The sequence below is a fragment of the Molothrus ater genome, chromosome 2 (genome assembly GCF_012460135.2).
Source record: "Molothrus ater isolate BHLD 08-10-18 breed brown headed cowbird chromosome 2, BPBGC_Mater_1.1, whole genome shotgun sequence".
Taxonomy (NCBI): domain Eukaryota; kingdom Metazoa; phylum Chordata; class Aves; order Passeriformes; family Icteridae; genus Molothrus; species Molothrus ater.
In genome coordinates, this window is record NC_050479.2 from 1,253,045 (window position 1) to 1,276,514 (window position 23,470).

The 23,470-nt window shown below is 51.7% G+C and overlaps 2 protein-coding genes across 3 annotated transcripts; both read right to left on the minus strand.

Moving 5' to 3' along the window:
• Positions 1–3,395: 3,395 nt before the first annotated feature.
• Positions 3,396–12,251, minus strand: SMIM11 (small integral membrane protein 11). Its single transcript, XM_036391215.2, has 5 exons — positions 12,140–12,251; positions 10,959–11,020; positions 6,879–6,967; positions 5,038–5,217; positions 3,396–3,555 (listed from the first exon to the last, which is right to left on the minus strand). The coding sequence occupies exons 3-4, from the start codon at positions 6,897–6,899 to the stop codon at positions 5,050–5,052; spliced, it is 189 nt and encodes a 62-aa protein (XP_036247108.1). The 5' UTR covers positions 6,900–6,967; positions 10,959–11,020; positions 12,140–12,251; the 3' UTR covers positions 3,396–3,555; positions 5,038–5,049.
• A 1,705-nt stretch (positions 12,252–13,956) lies between these two features.
• On the minus strand, positions 13,957–20,986 carry KCNE2 (potassium voltage-gated channel subfamily E regulatory subunit 2). Of its 2 annotated transcripts, none has more exons than XM_036391203.2 (3): positions 20,930–20,986; positions 17,297–17,460; positions 13,957–14,932 (listed from the first exon to the last, which is right to left on the minus strand). In XM_036391203.2, the coding sequence occupies exon 3, from the start codon at positions 14,916–14,918 to the stop codon at positions 14,541–14,543; it is 378 nt and encodes a 125-aa protein (XP_036247096.1). In that variant the 5' UTR covers positions 14,919–14,932; positions 17,297–17,460; positions 20,930–20,986; the 3' UTR covers positions 13,957–14,540. The 2 variants fall into 2 exon arrangements, with proteins under 2 accessions (XP_036247096.1, XP_036247088.1); XM_036391195.2 differs by having other exon boundaries at positions 13,957–14,935.
• Between the last annotated feature and the right edge of the window lie 2,484 nt (positions 20,987–23,470).

The following is a 23,470-nucleotide window of genomic DNA, read 5'->3' on the forward strand; positions in this document are numbered from 1 at the left end:
AAAAGAGGAATTTTATGGAACTGGGGAGGAGGAGAGACCCTGTGCTCTGTAGGCACCACAGTGACCTGGCTCGATTTTTGGGATGGGAATATTTCCAAGAGGTTTCTGAGCAGATCCTCTGGTGTTGATGTGGCACTTGGGGACAGCCTTTGGGGTGATGGTGGCACTGGATGATCCTGGAGGGCTCTTCCCACCCTGATAATTCTGGGATACACCAAGCACTCCAAGGCCCTCTATCCTTGCTGCCTCCTCTCCCTCAGAAATGAACCTGAACTGAATTCTCTTTTCCTCTTTTAAACGTGTTTTTAACCATAAAAACCTTTCTGTGCCCAAGGAAGGCCTGCAGGTGGCACTGGGTGCTCTGGGCTGGGGACAAGGTGCCCACGGGGCACAGCTGGCACTGCATGGGCTGGCAGGGCTGGGCCAGCCCCAGGGATCTGGGGATTCTTTCAGAATTCCAGGCCCCCAGCTGCTCTCTGAAGGAGGAGCTGCAGCAAAGCTGAGCTGCTGTCTCCCCCCAGTGTCAGCAGATTTCTCCTGTTCGAGATGTGGCACAAGGGACTCCCAAAGGTGAAATCACCTAGAAGCTGTGAGACCACAGCTCAAACTGCCATGAACAGCAGGGAACAGCCATGGATCTGTTTGGAAAGGGACAGGGAACAGCCATGGATCTGTTTGGAAAGGGACAGGACTCGGAACAGCCATGGATCAGTCTGGGGACAGGACTGGGAACAGCCATGGATCAGTTTGGGGACAGGATTGGGAACAGCCATGGATCTGTTTGGGGACAGGATTGGGAACAGCCATGGCTCAGTTTGGGGACAGGATTAGGAACAGCCATGGATCTGTTTGGGGACAGGATTAAGAACAGCCATGGATCTGTTTGGGGACAGGATTGGGAACAGCCATGGATCTGTTTGGAGACAGGACTGGGAGCAGCCATGGATCTGTTTGGGGACAGGATTGGGAACAGCCATGGCTCAGTTTGGGACAGGACTGGGAGCAGCCATGGATCTGTTTGGGGACAGGATTAAGAACAGCCATGGATCTGTTTGGGGACAGGATTGGGAACAGCCATGGCTCAGTTTGGGGACAGGACTGGGAACAGCCATGGATCTGTTTGGGGACAGGATTGGGAACAGCCATGGCTCAGTTTGGGGACAGGACTGGGAGCAGCCATGGCTCAGTCTGGGAAGGGACAGGACTGCACAAGACCTTCTTCTGTTTTCCCGGAAATTATTGGATATCCCCCATGCCAAGCTCTGATGTTACACTGAAATTTAGGAAAGGCCTCAGGCAGGAGGAAGGCAGGGCTGGATGGGATACTGGGAGAAAATTCCTGGCTGGGAGGGTAAAAAGGGGCTGGGATGGAATTCCCAGAGCAGCTGGGGCTGCCCCTGCACCCCTGGCAGTGTCCCAGGCCAGGTTGGACACTGGGGCTGGGAGCAGCCTGGGACAGTGGGAGGTGTCCCTGCCATGGCAGGGGTGGCACTGGGTGATCATTAATGTCCCTTCCACCCCAAACCACCCTGGGATTCTAAAAATCAGGCTGGGGCAAATTTGAAGTCTTTTACCTGCAAAGATTTTTCTGATCTGGCTGCAGAGAATGTGCAGGAATTTGCAGGATTTCTGAGGAGACTCCTCACAGCTCCTTCCTCCATATTTAGGGACAAAAAAAAGAGCATTAATTCCCTTCTTGCACATCTTTGGCAGGGGTGAATTTAAGCCAGACTTGATTGCTTTGGGTGCTAAATGATGCCCAGTGGCTTTGGTGGTAAATGGAGCTGCACAGGGAGATGGTGATTTCTGCTCACAAAACAGTAGTTGAAAAACTAAAAAATAATTCCTCATCATTGTTATTATTTTTTTTTCCTGGAAAAATCTACTCTGGACAGCCTAAACACTCCAGATTGGGGCTGATATCCAAAAACAACCAGTGAGTGCCCAGAGCCAAGCCCTGGTGGCAGCAGAGCTGACAATTCCCTGGGCAGCTTTGGGGCAGTGGCTCCCCCAGAATTCCTGAGTTTCCCTCAGGGAGGTGGGCACAGGCTGTGCTCACTGGCACCCCAGGAGCTGAATTCAATGCCCCCCAAGTTCACCTTGGCATGCACAGGGGAGTGCTGGGAGCAGAGGGGAACTGCTGCATTCCCTGGGGTGCTGGAGCAGGGTATTTCTCTAGGATCCAGCAGGATATTGCACAGCAGGACATTGCTCTGGGCTGGGAATGCCTTTCTGCACTGCTTTTGTTCTCCAGTCTCCAAGGAGACAGCAGGAAAAAGGAGATTTGAACATCCCTGCACTTCCAGGGAGCTCCCTGAGCACCCCCTGTGCTCCCTGCTCAGGTGAGGGCTGAGCTCAGGGCTCCTCCAAGGGCTCTCCAGCCTTCTCTTGCCCCCTCTCCCCATTCCACTGGAAAAATTCTGCTTAGCTCCCAGAAGGGTCTAGGAAGTGTTTTGGAATGGAAATGGGGATGTGAAGGTCCCTGAGGCACTGCCACACCTGAGCCTTTATTGTTGTTTCTCTAATTCTCTGTTAGGAACCTAAATCTGCTCTGGAGCCAGCCTGGGAGAGCTGGGAGTGTCCAGGAGAAGGAAAAGCTCCAGGGAGAGCTCAGGGTGGCCTTGCAGGGCCTGGAGGAGCCCCAGGAAAGCTGGAGAGAGACAATTTCCAGGGGATGCAGGGACAGCACCCAGGGAATGGCTGCCAGTGCCAGAGGGCAGGGCTGGGTGGGATCTTGGCAATGAGGAATTGTTCCCTGGCAGGGTGGGCAGGGCTGGCATGGAATTCCATCCCTGCATCCCTGGCAGTGCCCAAGGCCAGGCTGGACACTGGGGCTGGGAGCACCTGGGACAGTGGGAGGTGTCCCTGCCATGGCAGGGGTGGAACAAGGTGATTTTAGGTGATTTTTTGGTGATTTTAGGTCTCTTCCAACCCAAACCATTCCAGGATTCCACGCCCAAGGTCTCCAGGATTTGGTGCCACAGCAAAGGCAGGAACAGCTGCCCCAGGCTGAGCAGAGAACAAGGAACCAAAGAGATTTCTTGGGATAAAATTCCTGCCATGAAACTCCCTCTGTGATCTCCATGGGCCCAAGGAAGTCCTGGATGCACCAAGAGCCTGGAGCTGCTCCTCTCCTGGGATTGTCCTCCTGATTCCAGGCAGGCCCCACAGCCTGGCCCTTGCAGGAAGCAGCTGCAAAAGCTGCACTGAGCCCTCTCCACTTCCTCCTGCCTCTCCATGAGCCTTGGAGCCTCCCAGGATGCATCCAGAGCATTTTTCTCCTCCATCTTTCCCTCCAGAGCCTTTTCCTCTTCCATCCCAGCCACCTCCTTGCAGCTGGTCCTTCCCAAGTGCCTCCCCTGCAGCTCCAGTCCTTTGAGGAAGCAGCACCCACGTTTATTTTTTAAACAAAGACATTTTTTATTGCATAAATAGAGGCTCAGCTGCTTTGTACACATAAAACCAGAGATAATTTAAGTGTCACTCTGAGGTTACCCATCCTTCTTTTCCAGGAAGGCTTCATCCTCCTGGGAGGGGAATCCAAGTGTCAGGAACCTGCAGGGTGGGGACAGAGCAGTGAGAAGAGCAGGCACAGGGGCTCCAGTGTTCACAGGGCACCTTTGGAGCTGCTCCCAGCTCCATGGGGGAATTCCTCCCTCTGAATCCCAGAATTTACCCAGGACAAGGTCTCTGCTGGGCAGCTCTGGGGAGTGGGAAGGGAATTTCTGTGGAATCAGAGAGGTTTCAACACCAAGGGTGGTGTCACCTGCTGGGCACTGAGGTTCTGTGATCATCCTGGGGCAGAAATCCCTGGAGCTGTGGGGTTTGCCAAACAGAATTCCCTGGGATAAAACTGCACAGAACCCCAAAATCCCAGACTGGTTTGGGTTAGAGGGATCTTAAACCTCATCCCATCCACCCCTGCCATGGGCAGGGACATTTCCCACTACCCCAGGCTGCTCCAAGCCCTGCACAACCTTTCCTTTGCCAGGGAAGTGCCCAAAATCTGCCCCAAAGCAAAGTCCTGAATCTGCTGGAAGCATGAAAAACCCCTTTGGTTTTGCTGGGTTTTTTTGTTTTTTTTGGGGGTTTTTTTTGTGTAAATAGAAAAAAACTTTGTTCCCATGGTTATTCCCAGGGCCTCATTTCTAGGCACCATTCCCAATTTTTGGGAATAAAGGGAATAAAACAGTGACAGGGTGGAAATAAAATTGAGGAAAGATTTTAAGTGCCTTTAGATGGGAGGGGATGACCTCAGAAAGGGAAATAAGATTTTATTTCAATAAAGAGCAACATGACATCAAACTCCCACTGAGTTTCCAAAGGGCAGGCAGGAATAGAATTCCCATTTTGCTGCAGAACAGGGAGAAGTGAAGCAAACTGCTCCAAAAATGACAAGCAAGGCAGGGAATAGAATCCAAGCAGCAGGCAGGACTCATTCTGCTCATGGATTTGCTCCAAGAATGCAGGGACTGCTTCAGCTTTGGAAACAGAGGGGAGGAACTTGGGAATTTCAGAATGAAAATCTCAAATTTAGAGAATTTTGTAATGTTCATTTTGCTCTTTCAAGCAGAAAAATTGTGCATTTTTCTCAGGGGATTCTACATGGTGGATGCTCCATGGCAGAACCTGTCCCTTTGGGAATTCCAGGTGTGGAATTTGCCCTTTCCAGCTACACCACCCCCAAGCTGTCAATAATTTCACTCCTCTAGAAAGGCTGATTATTTTCTCTCTTTATTTGGTGACTTCAAGCCCAGAGCTCTGATTGCAGCATCCTGCCTGCCTGCTCCCCTGCAGTTATTCCCAATTTATCCCTCTCTTTGTGCATCAGGCACAAAAACCCAGGCAGATAAAAACAGAGAGGGAACATTGTGCTCAAACATCCTCCAACAGGACAGTGGTTCATGCAAGTTCCACAAAAAAATGAGAGAGCAAATCCCTGAAACATCCCAAATATCCCAAGAGCTCATTTTGGGATCCAAAACCCAAATCAATCCCACTGGGATTAGCAATGTCCAAGCCCAATCAATTCCACACCTGAGGCACTCTTCACTCATCCTTCTTCTCTGCTTCTGCTTTCAGTTTCTCCTCACGTTCCCTCTTCAGTTTCTCCTCAATTTTCTTGCTCTGGTACATTTTGACTCCAGCAAAGGCCAAGCAAAGGATCAATGTTTTAGCTGCCAAGATGTACATCAGCAGTGGGAAGTTCTCCAGAGCCTGGAATGCCAAAGAATCTGTTTAGGCACTTCTGGAACGCTTGGACAATTAAAAATGAATTTATAGGGATGCTCTGCATCTTCCATTCCAATATTAATGCTCCTCTCTCACCATGGTTTTTATTTCTGTGGGAAATTAAACCAGGCACAGCAACAAAGCAGAAAAAAAAACCAAAAACCCTTTCCTTAAGCCCTGAACTCCTTTTGCTCATTTTCCAGCAATATTTGCACCACCTGGAGCTGAAAAAGGGGAAGAGCTGAGTATTTTAGGGAAATTGTGGAAGTGGAAAAGCTGCTGAAGAATCCTCCCAAGTGAAGGATCCCTGGGGATCAGCTCTCAGATGGGATCCCCAAAAACACCCCAGGAAATCTTAATTCACAGCAATTCTCTAATGAACCTGCTGAGAAATGAAAGGGGCAGATAAATGACTTGAAACTGGGAGAAAAGTGAAAAATCCAAGGATTGCTGAATGCCTGGAATTGCACAGAGTGTTTCAATGCTATAAAAATATAAACTTGGAGAGGAAAATCCAATGGAAATGGGTGGTGGGCACTGAGCAGGCCCCCAGGGATGGGGGGAGGTTTTTTGGGGGTCTGTGCAGGGCCAGGCCTTGGACTGGGTGATCCCTGTGGGTCCCTTCCCAGCAGGACATTCCAGGGTTCTGTGGTAAATCTGAGAACTTGGAATTCACCCTGCTCCCTCAGGAGCTCCCAAAGCTGTCAGGACACATCAAAACTCTGAATTTAGGCCAAGCCTTGTGTCCCTACACCAGCAGGGAGCTTGGAAAAACAGCACCAGGCTCTGCCAATGTCCCCACAATCACAGAGGCAGCAGCTCTGCAACACCAGGGCTGGGAGAAAGTTTGATTTAATGAGCTCAAGTTGTTAATTACAGAGTCATAGAACAGTTTGGGCTGGGAGGGATTTCAAAGTTCATCCAGTTCCACAGGCAGGGACACCTTGCACTGTCCCAGGCTGCTCCAGCCTGGCCTGGGACATTCCAGGGATGCAGGGGCAGCCCCAGCTGCTCTGGGAATTCCATGCCAGGGAACAATTCCTCATTGCCAAGATCCCACCCAGCCCTGCCCTCTGGCACTGGCAGCCATTGCCTGGGTGCTGTCCCTGCATGCCCTGGAAATTGTCTCTCTCCAGCTTTCCTGGGGCTCCTCCAGGCCCTGCAAGGCCACCCTGAGCTCAGCCCAAAGCTTCTCCTGTGCAGGTGAACAATCCCAGCTGTGCCAGCCTTTCCTCCCAGCAGAGCTGCTCCATCCCTCTGCTCATCCTGGAGCCTCCATGGACTTGTTCCAACAGCTCCATGCAGGAGGAACCTGTTCCAACACTGTGCTGCCTGACACAATGACCCCCAAACCCCCAAAACTCCCAAAACACAGGGGGAGAAATTCCCATCCAGTAAGAAAAGCAGCTGAGGGAAGAGCAGCCAGAGGAAAACCTGGGGAGAGGAAAGGCAGGAGCAGCAGGGATGAGCTGAGCTCTGCTGAGCTCAGGTCTAACATGGGCAAGGAAGGAGAGGAAGAAATCCCCTGTCCTGAGAGGGTGGGGGTCAAACAACCCTGCCTGGGAAAGGAACCATCAGATCCCACCCAACACATCCCCCATGCAAAGAGCAGCAATCCCTGATTTGGGAACCTGCCCCCGCCTCACCTTCCAGTTAAAGGCCACCATCTCAGCTGTGGGGTGCCCCAGGACTGGGGGGGTCACACTCCTGGAGGCACAGGGCAGGGCAGGAGCATCTTGGAGACACAGAAAAGAAAGCAGAATGAACTCTTGGAGAAATGGGAAATAACGAAAAAGCAGAATGAACTCTTGGAGAAATGGAAAAAGAAAGCAGAATTAACTCTTGCAGAAATGGAAATTAAAGCAGAATGAACTCTTGGAAAAATGGAAAAAGAAAGCAGAATGAACTCTTGGAGAAATGGGAAATAACGAAAAAGCAGAATGAACTCTTGGAGAAATGGAAAAAGAAAGCAGAATTAACTATTGCAGAAAAGGAAATTAAAGCAGAATGAACTTTTGCAGAAATGGAAAACAAAGCAGAATTAACTATTGCAGAAATGGAAAACAAAGCAGAATTAACTATTGCAGAAATGGAAAAAAAAAGCAGAATGAACTATTGCAGAAATGGAAATTAAAGCAGAATGAACTCTTGGAGAAATGGAAAAAAGAAGCAGAATGAACTCTTGGAGAAATGAAAAACAAAGCAGAATGAAGTCCTGGAGAAACAGAAACTGAAAGAGAATTAGGGCAGCTGCTAATTAGCCGACCCTGCCTGGGAGGGGCTCACCCCCAGCAACCCCAGGGACCTCAGGGCCTTTCTGGGGCTCAGTGACAGGAGCAGGCCAGGGCTGAGACAGCCCAGAGCAGGTGCTGGGGCTGCAATCCCACCCCCTGGCAGCTGCCCCATGCACAACATGGAAAGCACGGCTGCCTTTGGGGGCTGGAGCTGTGTGTGCTCCCCCTGCCTGCCTCTGCTGGGACCCAGGGACACACAGGAGCTGCCTTGGAGGGTTTCCAAGCCCACCTGCTCTGTTTGGAGCCTGAACATTGAATTAATCCTCTAATTTCTCAGTCCTCTGTGATTGATTAATTTAATTCTCCATCCTAACAGTTTATAAATACAGAGGTTAGCAAAGCAAGCAGTCCCTGGAGCCCTGAGTGCTCACCAAGCATTCCAGAGCTGAATTCCTGGGATGAAAAGGCTGCAGCACACACAGCACTGCCCTGGGCTCTCTGCTCAGCTGCTGGGATCCAAATCAACCCCTGGAGGCCTTTCCTGTCCATGGAGCAAGAGTGGAAAAGCAGGAGGGAACACTCCAGCACCGTGAAAAGCTGGGCTGGATAAATCAGCACCACACCAGAGAGCAGCTGCTGAGCTCCCTGCAGAAATTCAATGTTCCTGCAGCTCAGTTTCTGGGTAGATTTTCTAATTTCTCCAGCCAGAGCATCCTCTCCTCTCCTCTCCTTTTCCCTCTCACCCTGCTGAGACCCCTCTGGAAACATTCCCACTCGTGCAGAGTGACCAAGGCCCAGCTGTACCAAGGCCCTGGAGTGGCAGTGACTGTTCCATCAGCCACTATTCCTGTGCAGATCCTGATTGTGCAGCTCCTTCTCCTGCTGAGGCAATGGCAGGGTGGTTGTGAACAGTCTCTGCTGTTACACCTCCAAGGAAATGTATCTTCATTTCATGGAATCATGGAATGCTCTGGGTTGGAAGGACCTTGGAGATCATCCCTGCCATGGCAGGGACACCTCCCACTGTCCCCAGTGTCCAACCTGGCCCAGGGATGCAGGGATGGAATTCCATGCCAGCCCTGCCCACCCTGCCAGGGAACAATTCCTGATTCCCAATGTCCCACCCAGCCCTGCCCTCTGGCAGTGGGAGCCATTCCCTGGGTGCTGTCCCTGCATCCCAACATCTCTTTCCATGTTTGCTGTAACCCCAGGATGTTTCCCAGAGCTGCCAGCTGTGCTGCTCTGTCCCCACAGTGTCCTGTGCAGTGGGAATGTCACTGCTCCCTCCAATCCAGGCTGCATTCCCACATCCCACCAGCCTCCATGGCCAAGCACTTCTCCCCCTCTCATCTCCTGCCTTTTCCAGCCCCCCTCTGATCCCAGCCCTTATGAAATCCAGTGGAGACCTCAGGATTGAAAAAAGCAGCACAGGGCAGGGAGAACAAAGTGGGAAGAGGGGAGAAAGTGGGGAAAGGGGAGGATTTTAAAGCCCAGAGCAGCTGGGGCTGCCCCTGGACCCCTGGAACGTCCCAGGCCAGGTTGGACACTGGGGCTGGGAGCATCCTGGGATTAGTGCAAGGTGTCCCTGCCCATGGAGGCTGGATGGGCTTTGAAATCCCTTCCAACCCAAACCATTCCAGGATTCTAGGATTCCCTTCACACTTAAAAACCACCATTTATGAGCACTGAGGTCATCAGTGCGAGAGCAAAAAGCCCCAACACTGCTTTTTCAAGGCTGGGATATCTTAAATCAACAGCTGGAATGGAGTGTTTGCCTTTCCTGAGGAGATAAGGCACAGAAAGGAGCAGGGAACACATCCACAGGCAGGCATTGTTCCCTCCCCAGGGAAATGCAGGCAAACCCAGGGCCTGGGCCCCACACAAGGGCACTGCTCCCTCCCCTCACCTGCTCCTGTGAGCAGCCACGTGAGGAGGGACAGCAGCAGAAGCAGCCTCTGCCAGGGATGCCCTGAGAGATGCTCCAGAGCTGGGACAGAACAGCCCCAGGCTGGCAGGGATTCCCTGGGACTGCACTGCCAGGTCCCCCCTGCAGTTTTATGTAGCCCCCCTCCACATTTCTCTGCACAGAGAAAAGCAAGGCACAGTTCTTCCCAGGAATATTTCTGGGTTTCACATTCTCTGAACCTCAGAGAAAGGGAAAAACAATTCTTATCTCATTTGCTGTGCCTGTGTTTGTGCCAAAGCAGAATGCAATGTGGAGATTGTTCACCCAAAGTGATGGTGCTTTGTTTCCTTGGCCTTTCAGGGACAGGGATGTGTGTGTGTGTCAGGACTGCTGGGTGACAGGCACAGATTCTGGGCAGTGTGTGCAAGGTTGGGTGCTTGGCAGATTCAGTTTTAGATGTAAATAATAATGATAATGATAATAATAATAATGATATCATATCATCTCATAATCATAATATAGTATAATAAAGTAATTAATTAGCCTTCTGACATCCATGGAGTCCTCCTCATCATTCCTCCTTGCTCAGGGCCCTCACAGCGTTGCTATAGTTTTATTCCTTTATTCCTTATAGTTGTAATTCCTTTTATATTCCTTTATTCCTCCTTTTCCAACAAATGCCACTGTGGCTGCCCCTGGATCCCCGGCAGTGTCCCAGGGCTTGGAGCAGCCTGGGACCGTGGGAGATGTCCCTGCCCATGGCACTGGATGAGCTTTAAGGTCCCTCCCAACCCAAACCACGCTGGGATTTTGGGATCCTAGGCTCTGTGTGCAGCCTCATCCCAGGGAATTCTGTCTGGTGAAGCAGATCAGACTCCTGCAGATGGGAAAGAGGAGAGGGTCTGGCCAGATCCCACCTGCCAGCAATTCCCTGTGACCCCCAAATCCTCTGGGATGCTCTGCAGGCACAGCAGGCTCATTGCAGTGTCCCTCAGGGAGGGCTGCAGCACATCCCAGAGCTTGGGATTAGCCCTGGCTCCACCCCAGGCACAGGGAGGGCTGTGCTGGAGCAGGGAGTTGAATCCCAAGCCTGGATTGCAGCTCCAGCCCTCCCCAGAAGCAGAGCCCAGCCCAGGCCCTCAGGGCATTGTCTGCAGAGCAGGGACAGCCCCCAGGCACTACAGAACATCCCCAGCATCCAAACCCCCTGGAGCTGTCCTGGCAGGCTGCACATCTCACCCTGCCTGCCAAGAGCTCCAGCATTCCCATAAAATGGGGCTGGAGATGTCCCTTTGGGGATTGCTGGACAACTCCAGCCATGAGGCCTTGGAAAGCACCGAGCTACTGAGTTATCTGAGTGCAATTAAATGTGACATTTCTGAGCTAGAAAAGGGTGTCACTCACCAAGGCCAGGCTGGATGGGACTCTCAGCAACCTGGAAGGTGTCTCTGCTCATGGCAGGGCTTGGAATGACATGATCTTTAAGGTCCTTTGCAACCCACACCTGATTCTGATTCTGGATCAACTCAAGGTTCCAATTCAAGCAACATCAAAACAATTGAAAAAAACCATCAAGATCTTCATACCTGATGAAGCAGAAATTAAAATATGAGTGATTCCTCTGGCAGCTCCTCACATACTCCAAACTCTGGAAAACAGGAACAGAGCAGATGGGACGTTTCATTCACACTGGTTGGATTAAAATCAAACCAAACCCAGAACTGCCAGGGGCACATCAGACTCTTCCACCATGGCATCACAAAGATGATCCCAAAATTGGAGACCCTCTGCTCTGGAAAGAGGCTGGAGAACTGGGATTGTCCAGCCTGGAGAAGGGACCAGGGAGACCTTAGAGCCCCTTCCAGTGCTGAAAAGGAATGAGAGGGACTTTTTATATGGGCAGAGAGTGCCAAGACAAGGGACAATGGTTTTAGACTGCCAGAGGGCAGGGCTGGATGGGATATTGGGAATTAGGGAGGGTGGGCAGGCCCTGCAGAGGGTGCCCAGAGCAGCTGGGGCTGCCCCTGAATCCCAGCCCAGCTCTGTCCTGGACTGGAGCAGAAGGAAGGGACTGGGGAACAAGGAGAGAGGTGGAAAGCAAGAAAAGCAGGGGGTGGAGAGCAAGGAAAGGGGGCTGAAGAGAAAGGGAGGGATACTGGAGAACAAGGAATGGGGGCTGGAGAACAAGGAATGGGGGCTGGAGAACAAGGAATGGGGGCTGGAGAAGAAGGGGAGAATAAGGAGGGGGGCTGAAGGAGAGTGGAGAACAAGAATGGAGGGCCTGGAGAGGAAGGAAGGCGATGGAAAACTAGGAAAGGGGGCTGGTGAACAAGGAGGGAAAGGCGGATATTAAGTAAGGGGGCCGGAGAGCAAGGAGGAGGCTGGAGAAGAACGGAACAAGGGACTGAGAGCAAGGGCGGGTGGAGGGCAAAGAGAGGGGCTGGAGATGGAGGGAAGCGGGGTGAGCAACACGGAAGGGACTGGAAAGAGGGAAGGGAAGGTGGATTAGACAGGAGGGGGGTTGGAGAGAAAGGAGGAGGCCTGGAGGAGAAGGAGGCGGTGGAGAAGGGGCAGGGGAAGGCCAGGCCGGGGCAGGGCAGGCAGCGGGCCCGGCCCCGCAGAGCGGCCGAGGCTGCCGGGAGCGGAGCGCTCGGGGCCGGCGGCGATGCGGGCCGGGCTCCGCCGGAGCCCCGCGAGGCCGTGAGGGGATGGAAAGGAAGAAGGAAGGGAAGGAAGGAAGAAAGGAAGGGGCCCAGGCCGGTCCTACCTGCGGGCGGCCATGGCAGCGGGGGCGGCGCTCCCTCACGGAGCTCCCGGCAGCGGCGGCGCCGGGCCCGGCCGGGACCGCTCCGCCCGCTCGGCTGCCGCGCTGGGCATGGCGGTGCTCCGCTTTTCTCCCTCAAAATGAACAGTTCTGCCATAAAACAGATCCTGCAGGGACCGCGGCGAGGTCCCAGAGACCCCCGTGCGCAGCTGGGGTTGGGATATGGTTGGGATTGTGCCCCTGTGCCCCTGTCTCAGGTGATTTCCCACCCGCAGAGCTGCCCCAGGCCTGGAACCAGCCCAGGGAGGAGCTGGAGCTGCTGCAGAGAGCCCAGAGGAGGCTCCAGGATGAGCAGAGGGATGGAGCAGCTCTGCTGGGAGGAAAGGCTGGCACAGCTGGGATTGTTCACCTGCACAGGAGAAGCTTTGGGCTGAGCTCAGGGTGGCCTTGCAGGGCCTGGAGGAGCCCCAGGAAAGCTGGAGAGAGACAATTTCCAGGGGATGCAGGGACAGCACACAGGGAATGGCTTCAGAATGAAAAACTACAGGTTTAGATCAGACATGAGGAGCAATTTCCTCCCTGTGAGGGTGGGCAGGCCCTGGCACAGGGTGTCCCTGGATCCCTGGCAGTGCCCGAGGCCAGGCTGGACACTGGGGCTGGAGCAGCCTGGGACAGTGGGAGGTGTCCAGGTTGCTCCAAGCCCTGTCCAGCCTGGCCTTAAACATTTGCAGGAACGTGGAGTCCACATCCTCTCTGTGGGCAGCTTGTGTCAGGGCCTCACCCTCACACTAAATAATTTCTTCCTAACATCTGACATAAACCTGCCCTCTTTCAACTTAAGGCCATTTCCCATTGTCCTGTCAATACATTTCTATGTGAGAAGTCCCTCTGCAGCTCTCCTGGAGCCCCTTCAGGCCCTGGCAGGGGCTCTGAGCTCTCCCTGGAGCTGCTCCTCTCCAGGTGAGCGCCCCCAGCTCTCCCAGCAGCTCCACCTTTTTCTGGTGTTGATCCAGGGGCAGCTCTGCAGGTGAGGTCTCACACGAGCAGAGAAGACAATCCCTTCCTCCAGCCTGCTCCTTGTGCTTCTTTTGCACCTCCAGCACATCTACAGAGTGATGGTATCAGCTCGAATCTCAAAATCTGCTCCTGGTGTGGAAAATGCTGATCCCTGAGGAAACCCTGCTGCTGCCACCCTTGTGGCACTCCCCACTGCCCAAGACAAGCCAAAGGCCCCCAAAGAAAAGAAGCCCTTTGTCATTTATTATTTAACACGAGCAAAAAAAGGAATCAGATCACTAAAAAGGAGTCGGGAGTGAGTGTGTGCAGGTATCAGGTCCCTCCTGTGATCCATTCCTGTGAAAAATGCATCTATTTTATGATTGGCTTTTGGCAAATATTCAAATGAATATTATATGTGTTGTGTTAGAAAGTAAGGCTGTATTAATTCTCTTAAGTAGTGTGTTAAATACAGTTTTAGGTTATAAAAAATGTTCAAATAGAAACTATGCTATGAAGAATACTTTTTTTAAAGAAAGGACTCGCACCAGATAGCAGCCACAGGACACCTGAATCTTTCAGAGAAAAAGAATTTATTGCTCCATTATCAGAAGAAATGAACTTCTTCCTGCCTGGAAGGCGCTGCTAGGATTTAGAGGAAGAGATGAGCAGACAGAATCCTGTGTTTGAATGGAATTTAATGGAATGGAATTTATCATGTATGAGGTGTATGAATATGCAACAGGTTATTGTTTTTAAGGGTTAATCCTCTGGTAATGTGGGCCCTTTTTCGGGCTTGTGATGCCAAGAAAAGGTACCTGGACTGTCTGTAACTCTTTGTTTTTATTGTCTAATATTGTCCTAATTCAATTTTTCCAGATTATTATTACTCTAATTGTATTACTGTTTTTATAACCATTTTATTACTATTAAACCTTTAAAATTTTAAAAACAAATGATTGGTGTTTTTCACAATTCCCTAATTGCTTCTTCAGGCAATGTGTGGAGATTGGAGATTTTACTGGATATTTTCAGGTTATTTTGAAAGTGGTTTTAAGTCACACAGTTTGGATCTAAATTGGCACTTTTGACCAGCACTAATTCACAGTTATTCTGAGGTGGGAACATCCAGATCTGCTTGTGGATTTTAAAAATGCTCAAATAATCAAGTTATCCCTGTCTTGGCTTTATTTTCCCAAAGGACAGACTATCAAAGGGAAGCACAATCACAAATTTTTCTTGGACTTTCCCAAGATCCTCACAGGAGCCATCGCATTGATTTCCTCAGGACTCCATTATCCATGGACCTGTGTGTAAATTGAATCAACACTTCCACAGCTCTTTGGAATTCCAGTGAGTTCCCTCCGTGTGCCTCCATGAGTCCCTCACTGCTGGCATTCCAATAAAGTCAAGGTGACTCTGGGCTTGTTTTATCCCTTGCCCCCAGGTTTTCATGGATCACACACTTGAGATCTTCTGGGTTCAGCACCTGGTTCTTGTACTTCTCGCCCCAGTCCTCCACGATGTACTGGTGATAGGGATCATTGGAGTGCTCCCTCCTCTTGGATTTCACAGTGCTCACCAGGATGGCCACGATGATGAAGGAGAACATCCCAATCATCACCATCAGGTACAGGATAACGTAGTCAAAGTTTTCAGCAGCCACCTCAGCCTGCAGTTTGTCCGCTGCTTCTGTCATGTTCCTCCTCCAGCTGTTCATGTAATTGAGGAAGGTTTCCTTGAAAATATCTTCCACTGCCCAAGTGAAGTTCTGCAGCTTGGTCATCCTCGCCAATTATGCTGCTAAAGACAAGAAAATATTCTTTTAAATCAGATGTCTGCATTAAAAGAGTTGGTTTGGAGTATTTTTTTGGTGTTATGTCAATTATCTGGTAACAGTCCCCTTCTGACACTTGAAGGTGCAGCTTTAGCTCAGCTGAGAATCCCCATCTCTGAGTGGTTCAGTATGTTCAGAGACCCAGGGAGGTCCTACTCAGAATCATGGAATGGTTTGGGCTGGGAGGGACCTTAAAATCATCCAGTGCCACCCCTGCCATGGCAGGGACACCTCCCACTGTCCCCAGTGTCCAGCCTGGCCTTGGGCACTGCCAGGGATCCAGGGCTGGAATTCCATGCCAGCCCTGCCCACCCTGCCAGGGAACAATTCCTCATTGCCAAGATCCCATCCAGCCCTGCCCTCTGGCACTGGCAGCCATTCCCTGGGTGCTGTCCCTGCATGCCCTGGAAATTGTCTCTCTCCAGCTTTCCTGGGGCTCCTCCAGGCCCTGCAAGGCCACCCTGAGCTCAGCCCAAAGCTTCTCCTGTGCAGGTGAACAATCCCAGCTGTGCCAGCCTTTCCTCCCAGCAGAGCTGCTCCAGCCCTCTGCCCATCCTGGAGCCCACTCAGGTCCCTTTGCTCTGGGGACACTTTGGTGAAGGCCCCCTTGTCCCTGTCACAGGGTTTGTGGCACTGTCCCTTCCCTGCAGAGGGGAATCCACAAGGGAGGAAGGATTGCTCCTGAGGAGAAGACAAAGCCATGGGAGGGACAGGGAGGCTGAGACTCCATCCCTGGAGTGCCCTCAGGGACCATTTGGGACAGTCCCCAGAGGGGAAGAGACACTGCCTGCTACTGCAAAGCCATGTTTGATCCCATTATCCCAAAATTCAGACGCCAGTGCTGCTCAGGCCCCATAAACCAGGTGTGTGTCCCACAGGAGGAAAATCCCCCTCCAGAATTCCTTCCCACCTGATCCCATTCCCACCTGATCCCATTCTGATGAGAGCCATTCCTACCTGATCCCATTCCCATACAGATCCCATTCCCACACAATCCCATTCCCACACAATCCCATTCCCATACAGATCCCGTTCCCACACAGATCCCATTCCCACACAATCCCATTCCCACACAGATCCCATTCCCATACAGATCCCATTCCCACCTGATCCCATTCCCACACAATCCCATTCCCATACAGATCCCATTCCCACACAATCCCATTCCCATACAGATCCCATTCCCACCCAGATCCCATTCCCACACAATCCCATTCCCACACAGATCCCATTCCCATACAGATCCCATTCCCACCCAGATCCCATTCCCACCCAGATCCCATTCCCACACAGATCCCATTCCCACCCAGATCCCATTCCCACACAATCCCATTCCCACCCAGATCCCATTCCCACCCTGATCCCATTCCCATACAGATCCCATTCCCACACAATCCCATTCCCACCCTGATCCCATTCCCACCCAGATCCCATTCCCATACAGATCCCATTCCCACACAATCCCATTCCCACCCAGATCCCATTCCCACCCTGATCCCATTCCCATACAGATCCCCTTCCCACACAATCCCATTCCCCCCTGATCCCATTCCCACACAGATCCCATTCCCACACAATCCCATTCCCACCCAGATCCCATTCCCACCCCGATCCCATTCCCACCCAGATCCCATTCCCACACAATCCCATTCCCATACAGATCCCATTCCCCCCTGATCCCATTCCCACCCAGATCCCATTCCCACCCAGGCTGTCCCACTTTAATGTGGGCAATTCCTTCCTCTCTCCAGGCCAGCCAAGCCCTAAAACCCGTGGAAATCTTCCCCCAAAGCCCTTTGTTCCCAGTCCCATCCTCAAGAATGAGGAGTTGGCTGCATCCAAGGGGAAGAGGCAGTGAATTTTCATTGCTAATAAAAATTTGGGATGTGTTCCAATTCAGGAATTCAGGAATTCAGCCTTTGTGCCCACAGGGATTCAGGTACACGTGCAGGTGGATCCCTCTGCAGTTACTCCCTCACACATGCTCAAATACAGAGGATAAAGGTAATTAATGAAACTAAATGAGAAAATACAAATACAAACTGCCTTTACTGTCTGTAAAACCCGCTTTTTCCTTGGTTTCCATCAAAAACTGCTATCATTTTTCAGGAGGAAATAGACTTGTAACAGCAGCTTACCTTTGCTGTGTCCTTCTCTAAGGAGATTCAGGATTTTCCAGCTCCACTGGATAATGGGGTGAAACTCCCCCAAAAAGAGCAGGAATGTCTTTAAGGAGCCTGCACAAGGCTGGGAGCAGGTGCCTGTGAAATAAGTGCCTTGCACTGCACTTATGTTTATATTAAATTAAAAGCTAAATCTAATCTCACCTGGAAAGTCAAATATTGGCTGACAGCTTGCATCAGTCATCCTGTCGGATCTGGGACTGAGCCTTTGTGCTGACTGGTGCAAGTTCAGATATTGGAAAAGAGCTTTCCTGGGGATAAACGGCTGCAGCTCCATTCTTGGTGAGCCAGAAGAGTAAAGATGAGCTCTGTTAAATAATAATAATATTAAGAATTACTAGAGAAGAATTCTTGTCTGTGAGGGTGGGCAGGCCCTGGCACAGGGTGCCCAGAGCAGCTGTGGCACTTCCAGGATCCCTGGCAGTGCCCAAGGCCAGGATGGGGCTTGGAACAACCTGGGACAGGGAAATGGGATCATCTTTAAGGTCCCTCCCAACCTGAATCATCCCATGTTCCTATGAATAAACCAGTAGCACCAGCAGTGATAAGAACAATGATTTCCTTTGCTGATCTGGGCACAAGAAGTGAGCACTGAGCAGTCAGGTTGCTCAATACCCTAAGCTTGAGTTCCTTCCCTTCCCTTCCCTTCCCTTCCCTTCCCTTCCCTTCCCTTCCCTTCCCTTCCCTTCCCTTCCCTTCCCTTCCCTTCCCTTCCCTTCCCTTCCCTTCCCTTCCCTTCCCTTCCCTTCCCTTCCCTTCCCTTCCCTTCCCTTCCCTTCCCTTCCCTTCCCTTCCCTTCCCTTCCCTTCCCTTCCCTTCCCTTCCCTTCCCTTCCCTTCCCTTCCCTTCCCTTCCCTTCCCTTCCCTTCCCTTCCCTTCCCTTCCCCTTTTTACCTTTCCCATTTTTACCCTCTTTCCCCTTTCCCCTTTCCTTTTTTCTCCTTTTTCCCCTTTCCCTTTTTCTCCTTTTTCTCCTTTTTCCCCTTTCCCTTTTTCTCCTTTTTCCCCTTTCCACTTTCCCCTTTCCCCTTTTTTTCCTTTCCCCTTTCCCCTTTTGTTCCTTTCCCCCTTTCCTCCTTTTGTTCCTTTCCCCTTTTTTTCCTTTCCCCTTTTCCTTTCCCCTTTTCACTTCCATGCCCTTGCTGCAGAAATAAATCCTCAGGGCTCTGCTCTGTGGGCACCTCACTCATGATCTAGAGCAGGAAAACACAAAAAACTTCCTAAAAAAACCCCAGAAAACCAAACCAAAAGAGAAAAAAAAAAAAAAAAAGGAGAATGAATGAGATTTGGCTTTCCTTCTGGCAAGCAGCAGATGCTGACACCTCTGAGAGGCTCTGAGACACCTGAGGAGTTTGCTCAGGGAAATGAGACCACATCAGGAGCATCAGCAGGAGCTCCTGCTCTGCTGGAGACATCCAGGGAGGGGGATCATGGTGGGATTGAGGTGCAAAAGGCTCCCCAAGCACTTGGGCTGGGATTAAAAAACCATATTTTCATTTTACAGCCAGTCCTGCCCAAGAAATGCCATCCTTGAGGGGCAGGAAGGCAGCGTGGAGTGATCCCAAATCCACAGCACACCCCAGAGGGAGGGAGATCTGCTCCTGGTGTGGAAAATGCTGATCCCTGAGGAAACCCTGCTGCTGCCACCCTTGTCATGGTTACTGCAACATCCTGGAGATGTTCTGAGCAGGAAACCTCCCAGCACAGGGACGAGCTGCTGGCAGCATTTCCTGCTGATCCCACACTTTTCCTGGCAGGTTCCCTTGGCTTTACCCCCAAAGAGCTTCTGTGTGCTGTGAGGAACCCCAGAGGCACCTCCCTGTGCTGTGCACAGATATTCCCTGGCTGCTTCCAGCTGGATAAAGTCACTTGGAGCTCTTTTGTCTGGCTATGGAAATGAGAAAGGAGCCTGGAAGTTCCCAAGTTCAGGAATCACTGCCAGTAATGAGAAATTTATCCCTCCCTCAACCCCTCTCTTCTACCAGCTGTTCCTGAAAGCAAAGCTTCCCTGAATAATGGCAGTCCCAGTGTCCCCCTGAAGGTCACTGAGCTCAGGGTTTGCTGAGTCTGGAGAGCAGGGAGGGGTCAGGGACAGACAGGGTGGGAATGGTTAAACAGGAGGAGGAGCAGACAAAGGTCTTGGGCAGGAAAGGAGGAAACCTTAATATTGGCCTGGAATGGAGACTAATGCCAAGCAAAATGCCCCTGACCTCATGGAATAACAACAATAATAATAATAATACTGATGGAATTCCTGAGTGGGAAGGGATCCCCCAGTGCCAGCCCTGCCCTGCCCAGAGCCCAGCAAGCCCAGCCTGGGCATCCCTGGCAGCGCTGGCCAAAGGCTCCTGGAGCTGTGGCAGCCTCGGGGCCGTGCCCATTCCCTGGGCAGCCTGGGCAGTGCCAGCACCCTCTGGGCAAGAACCTTGCCCTAAAATCCAACCTAAATCCCTCCAGGCCCAGCCCCAGCCCCTCCCTGGTGCTGTCCCTGTGCTGTGATTTGGAGCCTTTTCCCACCTGCCTGATTCTGTGACTCTCCTGAATAGCAGAGGATTGGGATCAATGCTGATCTCCCCCAGACATTTCCCTTCAGAGGAGTTCTCAGTGCACTTGATCCCTTTTTCTCCCAACATTCCATTGTTTCCCTGCATCATCTGCAAGAAACAAACTCTGCCCTTTGGATGCCTTGCCCTGGCCAGGCATTCCTCTGAGGAAACCCTTTGGAATTGCTTCTTTCTTATGGAACAGTTCTTGCATCTTTGGGGGTCTCTGAGTGCTGAGTGGGTCAGCCTTTGGGGTATTTTGGTTTCCTGAGAGATCCTGAGGCTCATTTAGTGTTTGATCCCCTGGTGTGACCCTTTGGCTCTGTCTGAGCCCATCTTTCCCCACAGGATCACAGGACCAGCTGAGCTGCTGCAGTGTTGGCTGTGTCCAGAGGGATCCTGCCAGGCTGCCCCAGAATATCCATATCTGCTAAAACCCTGTCTAAACATCCCAATAACTCCATGGCTGAAGGCCAGAGCCCACATCAGGATGCCCTGTCCTTAATTCCTGCTGGAGAGGGACACCTGGGATGTTCCTCTGTGGCTAAAGGGAAATCCCAGAGTCACAGAATCACCGAGAGACTTCCATGGGCATCCAACATCAGCCCAAACCCTGTCCCCAAGGGGACATCCAGACTCCTCCTGAACCCTTCCAGTGCCTCCATCACCTCCCTGGGCAGCTGATCCCAAGGCCTGACCACTCTGTGTGGGGAAAATTGTTTTCAATTCCTAATGTGAGCCTCCCCTGGTGCAATTTGAAGCCATTTCCTCTCATTTTCTTCCCTTAGTGTTGGAATCTGAAATGCAAGGAACTTTCAGAACAAACTAAAAATAAAAGTAGTTATCAAAATAAACAAAGATATTAAAACACAATACTATAAGGTTATGTGTCATAACATAATTAACTATAAAATCTTACACTGTTAGATATAAATCCATAAGACAAAATATTTAAAGATTAGGTAAAAGACATAAATATCCTTTTTAACAGTGTTTTATTAATCAATAATTCCTTAAAAAAGTCTTATACCTAGAAGTCTTGTAACCTTTTAAACCATATTATAACAATGTAAGCCAAATTCATCCTTCTTACCTATGTAAAAAATAATAATAAAAACCCCACATCATCAAAAACAACTCCAAAATTGTAAGAAAACCCCATCTCTAACTTATTCAAAACTCCCCACAAATAAGTTATCACACTTAGGAGATGGAAGAAGAGAAGTTGCTGCACCTTCCTGTCAGGGAGGGGTGGAGAGCAAGGAGATCCTGCCAAGGAAAGCTGTGCTGCAGGGATGGAGAAATGGGAGGCAGGAGGAGGCTGCAGTGCCCAGCTTTGTTGCCCAGCTTTGTTGCCATGGTTTTATGTGGTGCTGTTGCAAAAGCTTCAGGGGATAAATGAGGGTGTTGGCTGTACAAGAGCCTTGAAGTGGAAAAGCAAACACGGATATTTCTGGCTGGGAAGAGCAGATGTGACACCTGAAATGCTCAGGGGTGTGCGTGTCCCTCAGAGGGGAAGAGAAACTCGAGGTGCCCACACTGATCCCTCTGAAATATGGGGGGGTTCCCCATTCTTTCAGCTGTGATGAAAATATTGGTGCTGCAGCTGAACTGCAACAGCCTGTGGGGGCCTGAGGGCAACCTCTGCTCAAAACATCCTGGGAGGCAAAGAGAATCACTGACAGCAGCAATGGCTGGAGGGTTTGGGGGCTTTGGTTTGTTTAATTGGTTGTTTGGTTTTTTTGTCCCAATAGTTTGGGTTGGAAGGGATCTTGAAGATTATCCAGTGCCACCCCAGCCATGGCAGGGACACCTCCCACTGTCCCCAGTGCCCAGCCTGGCCTTGGGCACTGCCAGGGATGCAGGGGCAGCCCCAGCTGCTCTGGGCACTGCCCACCCTGCCAGGGAACAATTCCTCATTGCCAAGATCCCACCCAGCCCTGCCCTCTGGCACTGGCAGCCATTCCCTGGGTGCTGTCCCTGCAGGCCTTGTCCCCAGTCCCTCTGCATCTCTCCTGGAGCCCCTGCAGGCCCTGCCAGGGGCTCTGAGCTATATGAGAAGCACAAATGTCACCAAGGACAGTCACACAGCAAGGTGCTGTCTGTCCCCACCTCCCCTCTGCTTCCATGGGGTGGAAAACCTGAACCCAGAGCTCCTCTGCCATCAGGGCTGGAACCAGCAGCAGTGGTGGCGTGGAGGTCCCACTGTCCCTCCTGTCCCTCATCCAGGCTGTGAGCTGGGCCCTCTGCTCTGATCTTTTCTTGACAGCCACACTCTGAGGCCTGGAAATAAAAGTGGGTCCTGATCCATCACATTCAAAAGGATTTTTTTGGCATAGTGGAGCTGAAGCCTCACTGAAGAATCACATTGGGCCTTCACAAGAGAGACCTGAAGGGGCTGGAGCGTGTCCAGGGCAGGGGAAGGGGCTGGAGCTCCAGGAGGGGCTGAGGGAGCTGGGCAGGGGCTGCAGAATCCCTGAGGGAGCTGGGCAGGGGCTGGGGCTGGAGCAAAGGAGGCTCAGGGGCCCTTGTGGCTCTGCACAAGTCCCTGCCAGGAGGGCACAGCCGGGGGGGTCGGGCTCTGCTCCCAGGGAACAGGGACAGGAGCAGAGGGAACGGCCTCAGGCTGGGCCAGGGCAGGCTCAGCTTGGACAGCAGCAGCAATTTGCCCATGGAAAGGGAGCTCAGGCCTTGGCAGGGGCTGCCCAAAAGACAGATCCCTGGAGGGATTTCAAAGCCATGTAGATGTGGCTCTTTGGACCATGGTTTTGGGATGGACGTGGTGGTGCTCTCTTACACTTTGGACTCCATGATCTTACAGGTCTTTTCCAACCTAAACAATTCTGTGATTCCAGGTTCTCTCCACTTCCGCACATGACACCAGAGACAGGGAACTGAGGCTGCAGATGGTACCAAAGGGCCAAAGGTTCGTGGTTTGGCCTCAAGGAGACCTGAGGTTTTATTTGGGGTTGCAGTGGGAAATGGTTCCCATAAGCTGCAGCCCAGGTGTGCAATGGTCACAGCCATCCTGTCCCACCTGCCACTTGTCACAACCAGCCCCTCCTGAGCCTGGAGTTTCCAAGGAATGGAAACTGGGAGAGGCAGCCCTGCTGATCCCCATTTTCCTGCCACGTCCTGTCCTCCCAAAGCAGAGGGAGGCAGAGCAGCAGCTGCAGCACCAGCCCCTGGGTTTGGCAGGAGGGCAGAGCCCTGCCAGAGGCCACTGATTGCCACAGCTCCCATGGGCAGGGACAGCTCAGTGTCTGACAGGGCTGAATTCCCACAGCAGCACTCCTGCTTTCCAGTCTCGTTCCTTCTCCTCTCATCTCCTCACCACAGTGGCCTGGAAGCTGGATCCAAGTCCTGAATCTCCTGATTCACTTTATCCCCTTCTCCCTTCACTCTGCTCAGCTGTGGGACCTTCGTGCCACAGGACACTGGAGGTGCACACATTCCAAAAGAGGTTGATTCACAGAGGGAAAATGCATCCAGAGGGTTTGAGTAAAAGGACATGGTGTCCAGTCCCAGCAGAGGATTAGGCTGGGCAGGCGTGACCACATGCCTGCCCCACTTGCGTGTCCTTCCTTAATCCCTCAGCTTTGTCCATTCCCTCGACAGATTTCTTCACCTAAAACCTCCCCACCCTCTCTGGGAAAGGGGAGGGAGAGGCAGGAAAGAGGAGGGTGGGAAAAGGAAAAAAATGCATGTGGGGAACAAGCTGTCCCTGGGAAGCAGAGCAAGGAAGGATGCAGAGGTCACCTGGATGTTCCTGTCA

Excerpts from the sequence above, each read along its gene's own strand:
- SMIM11 (XM_036391215.2), bottom strand. The coding sequence starts at position 6,899 with ATGGTGGCCTTTAACTGGAAG. Across the intron at positions 5,218-6,878 it reads TGGTGGCCTTTAACTGGAAG|GCTCTGGAGAACTTCCCACT; the intron begins GTGAGGCGGGGG and ends TTGGCATTCCAG.
- KCNE2 (XM_036391203.2), bottom strand. The coding sequence starts at position 14,918 with ATGACCAAGCTGCAGAACTTCACTTGGGCAGTGGAAGATATTTTCAAG.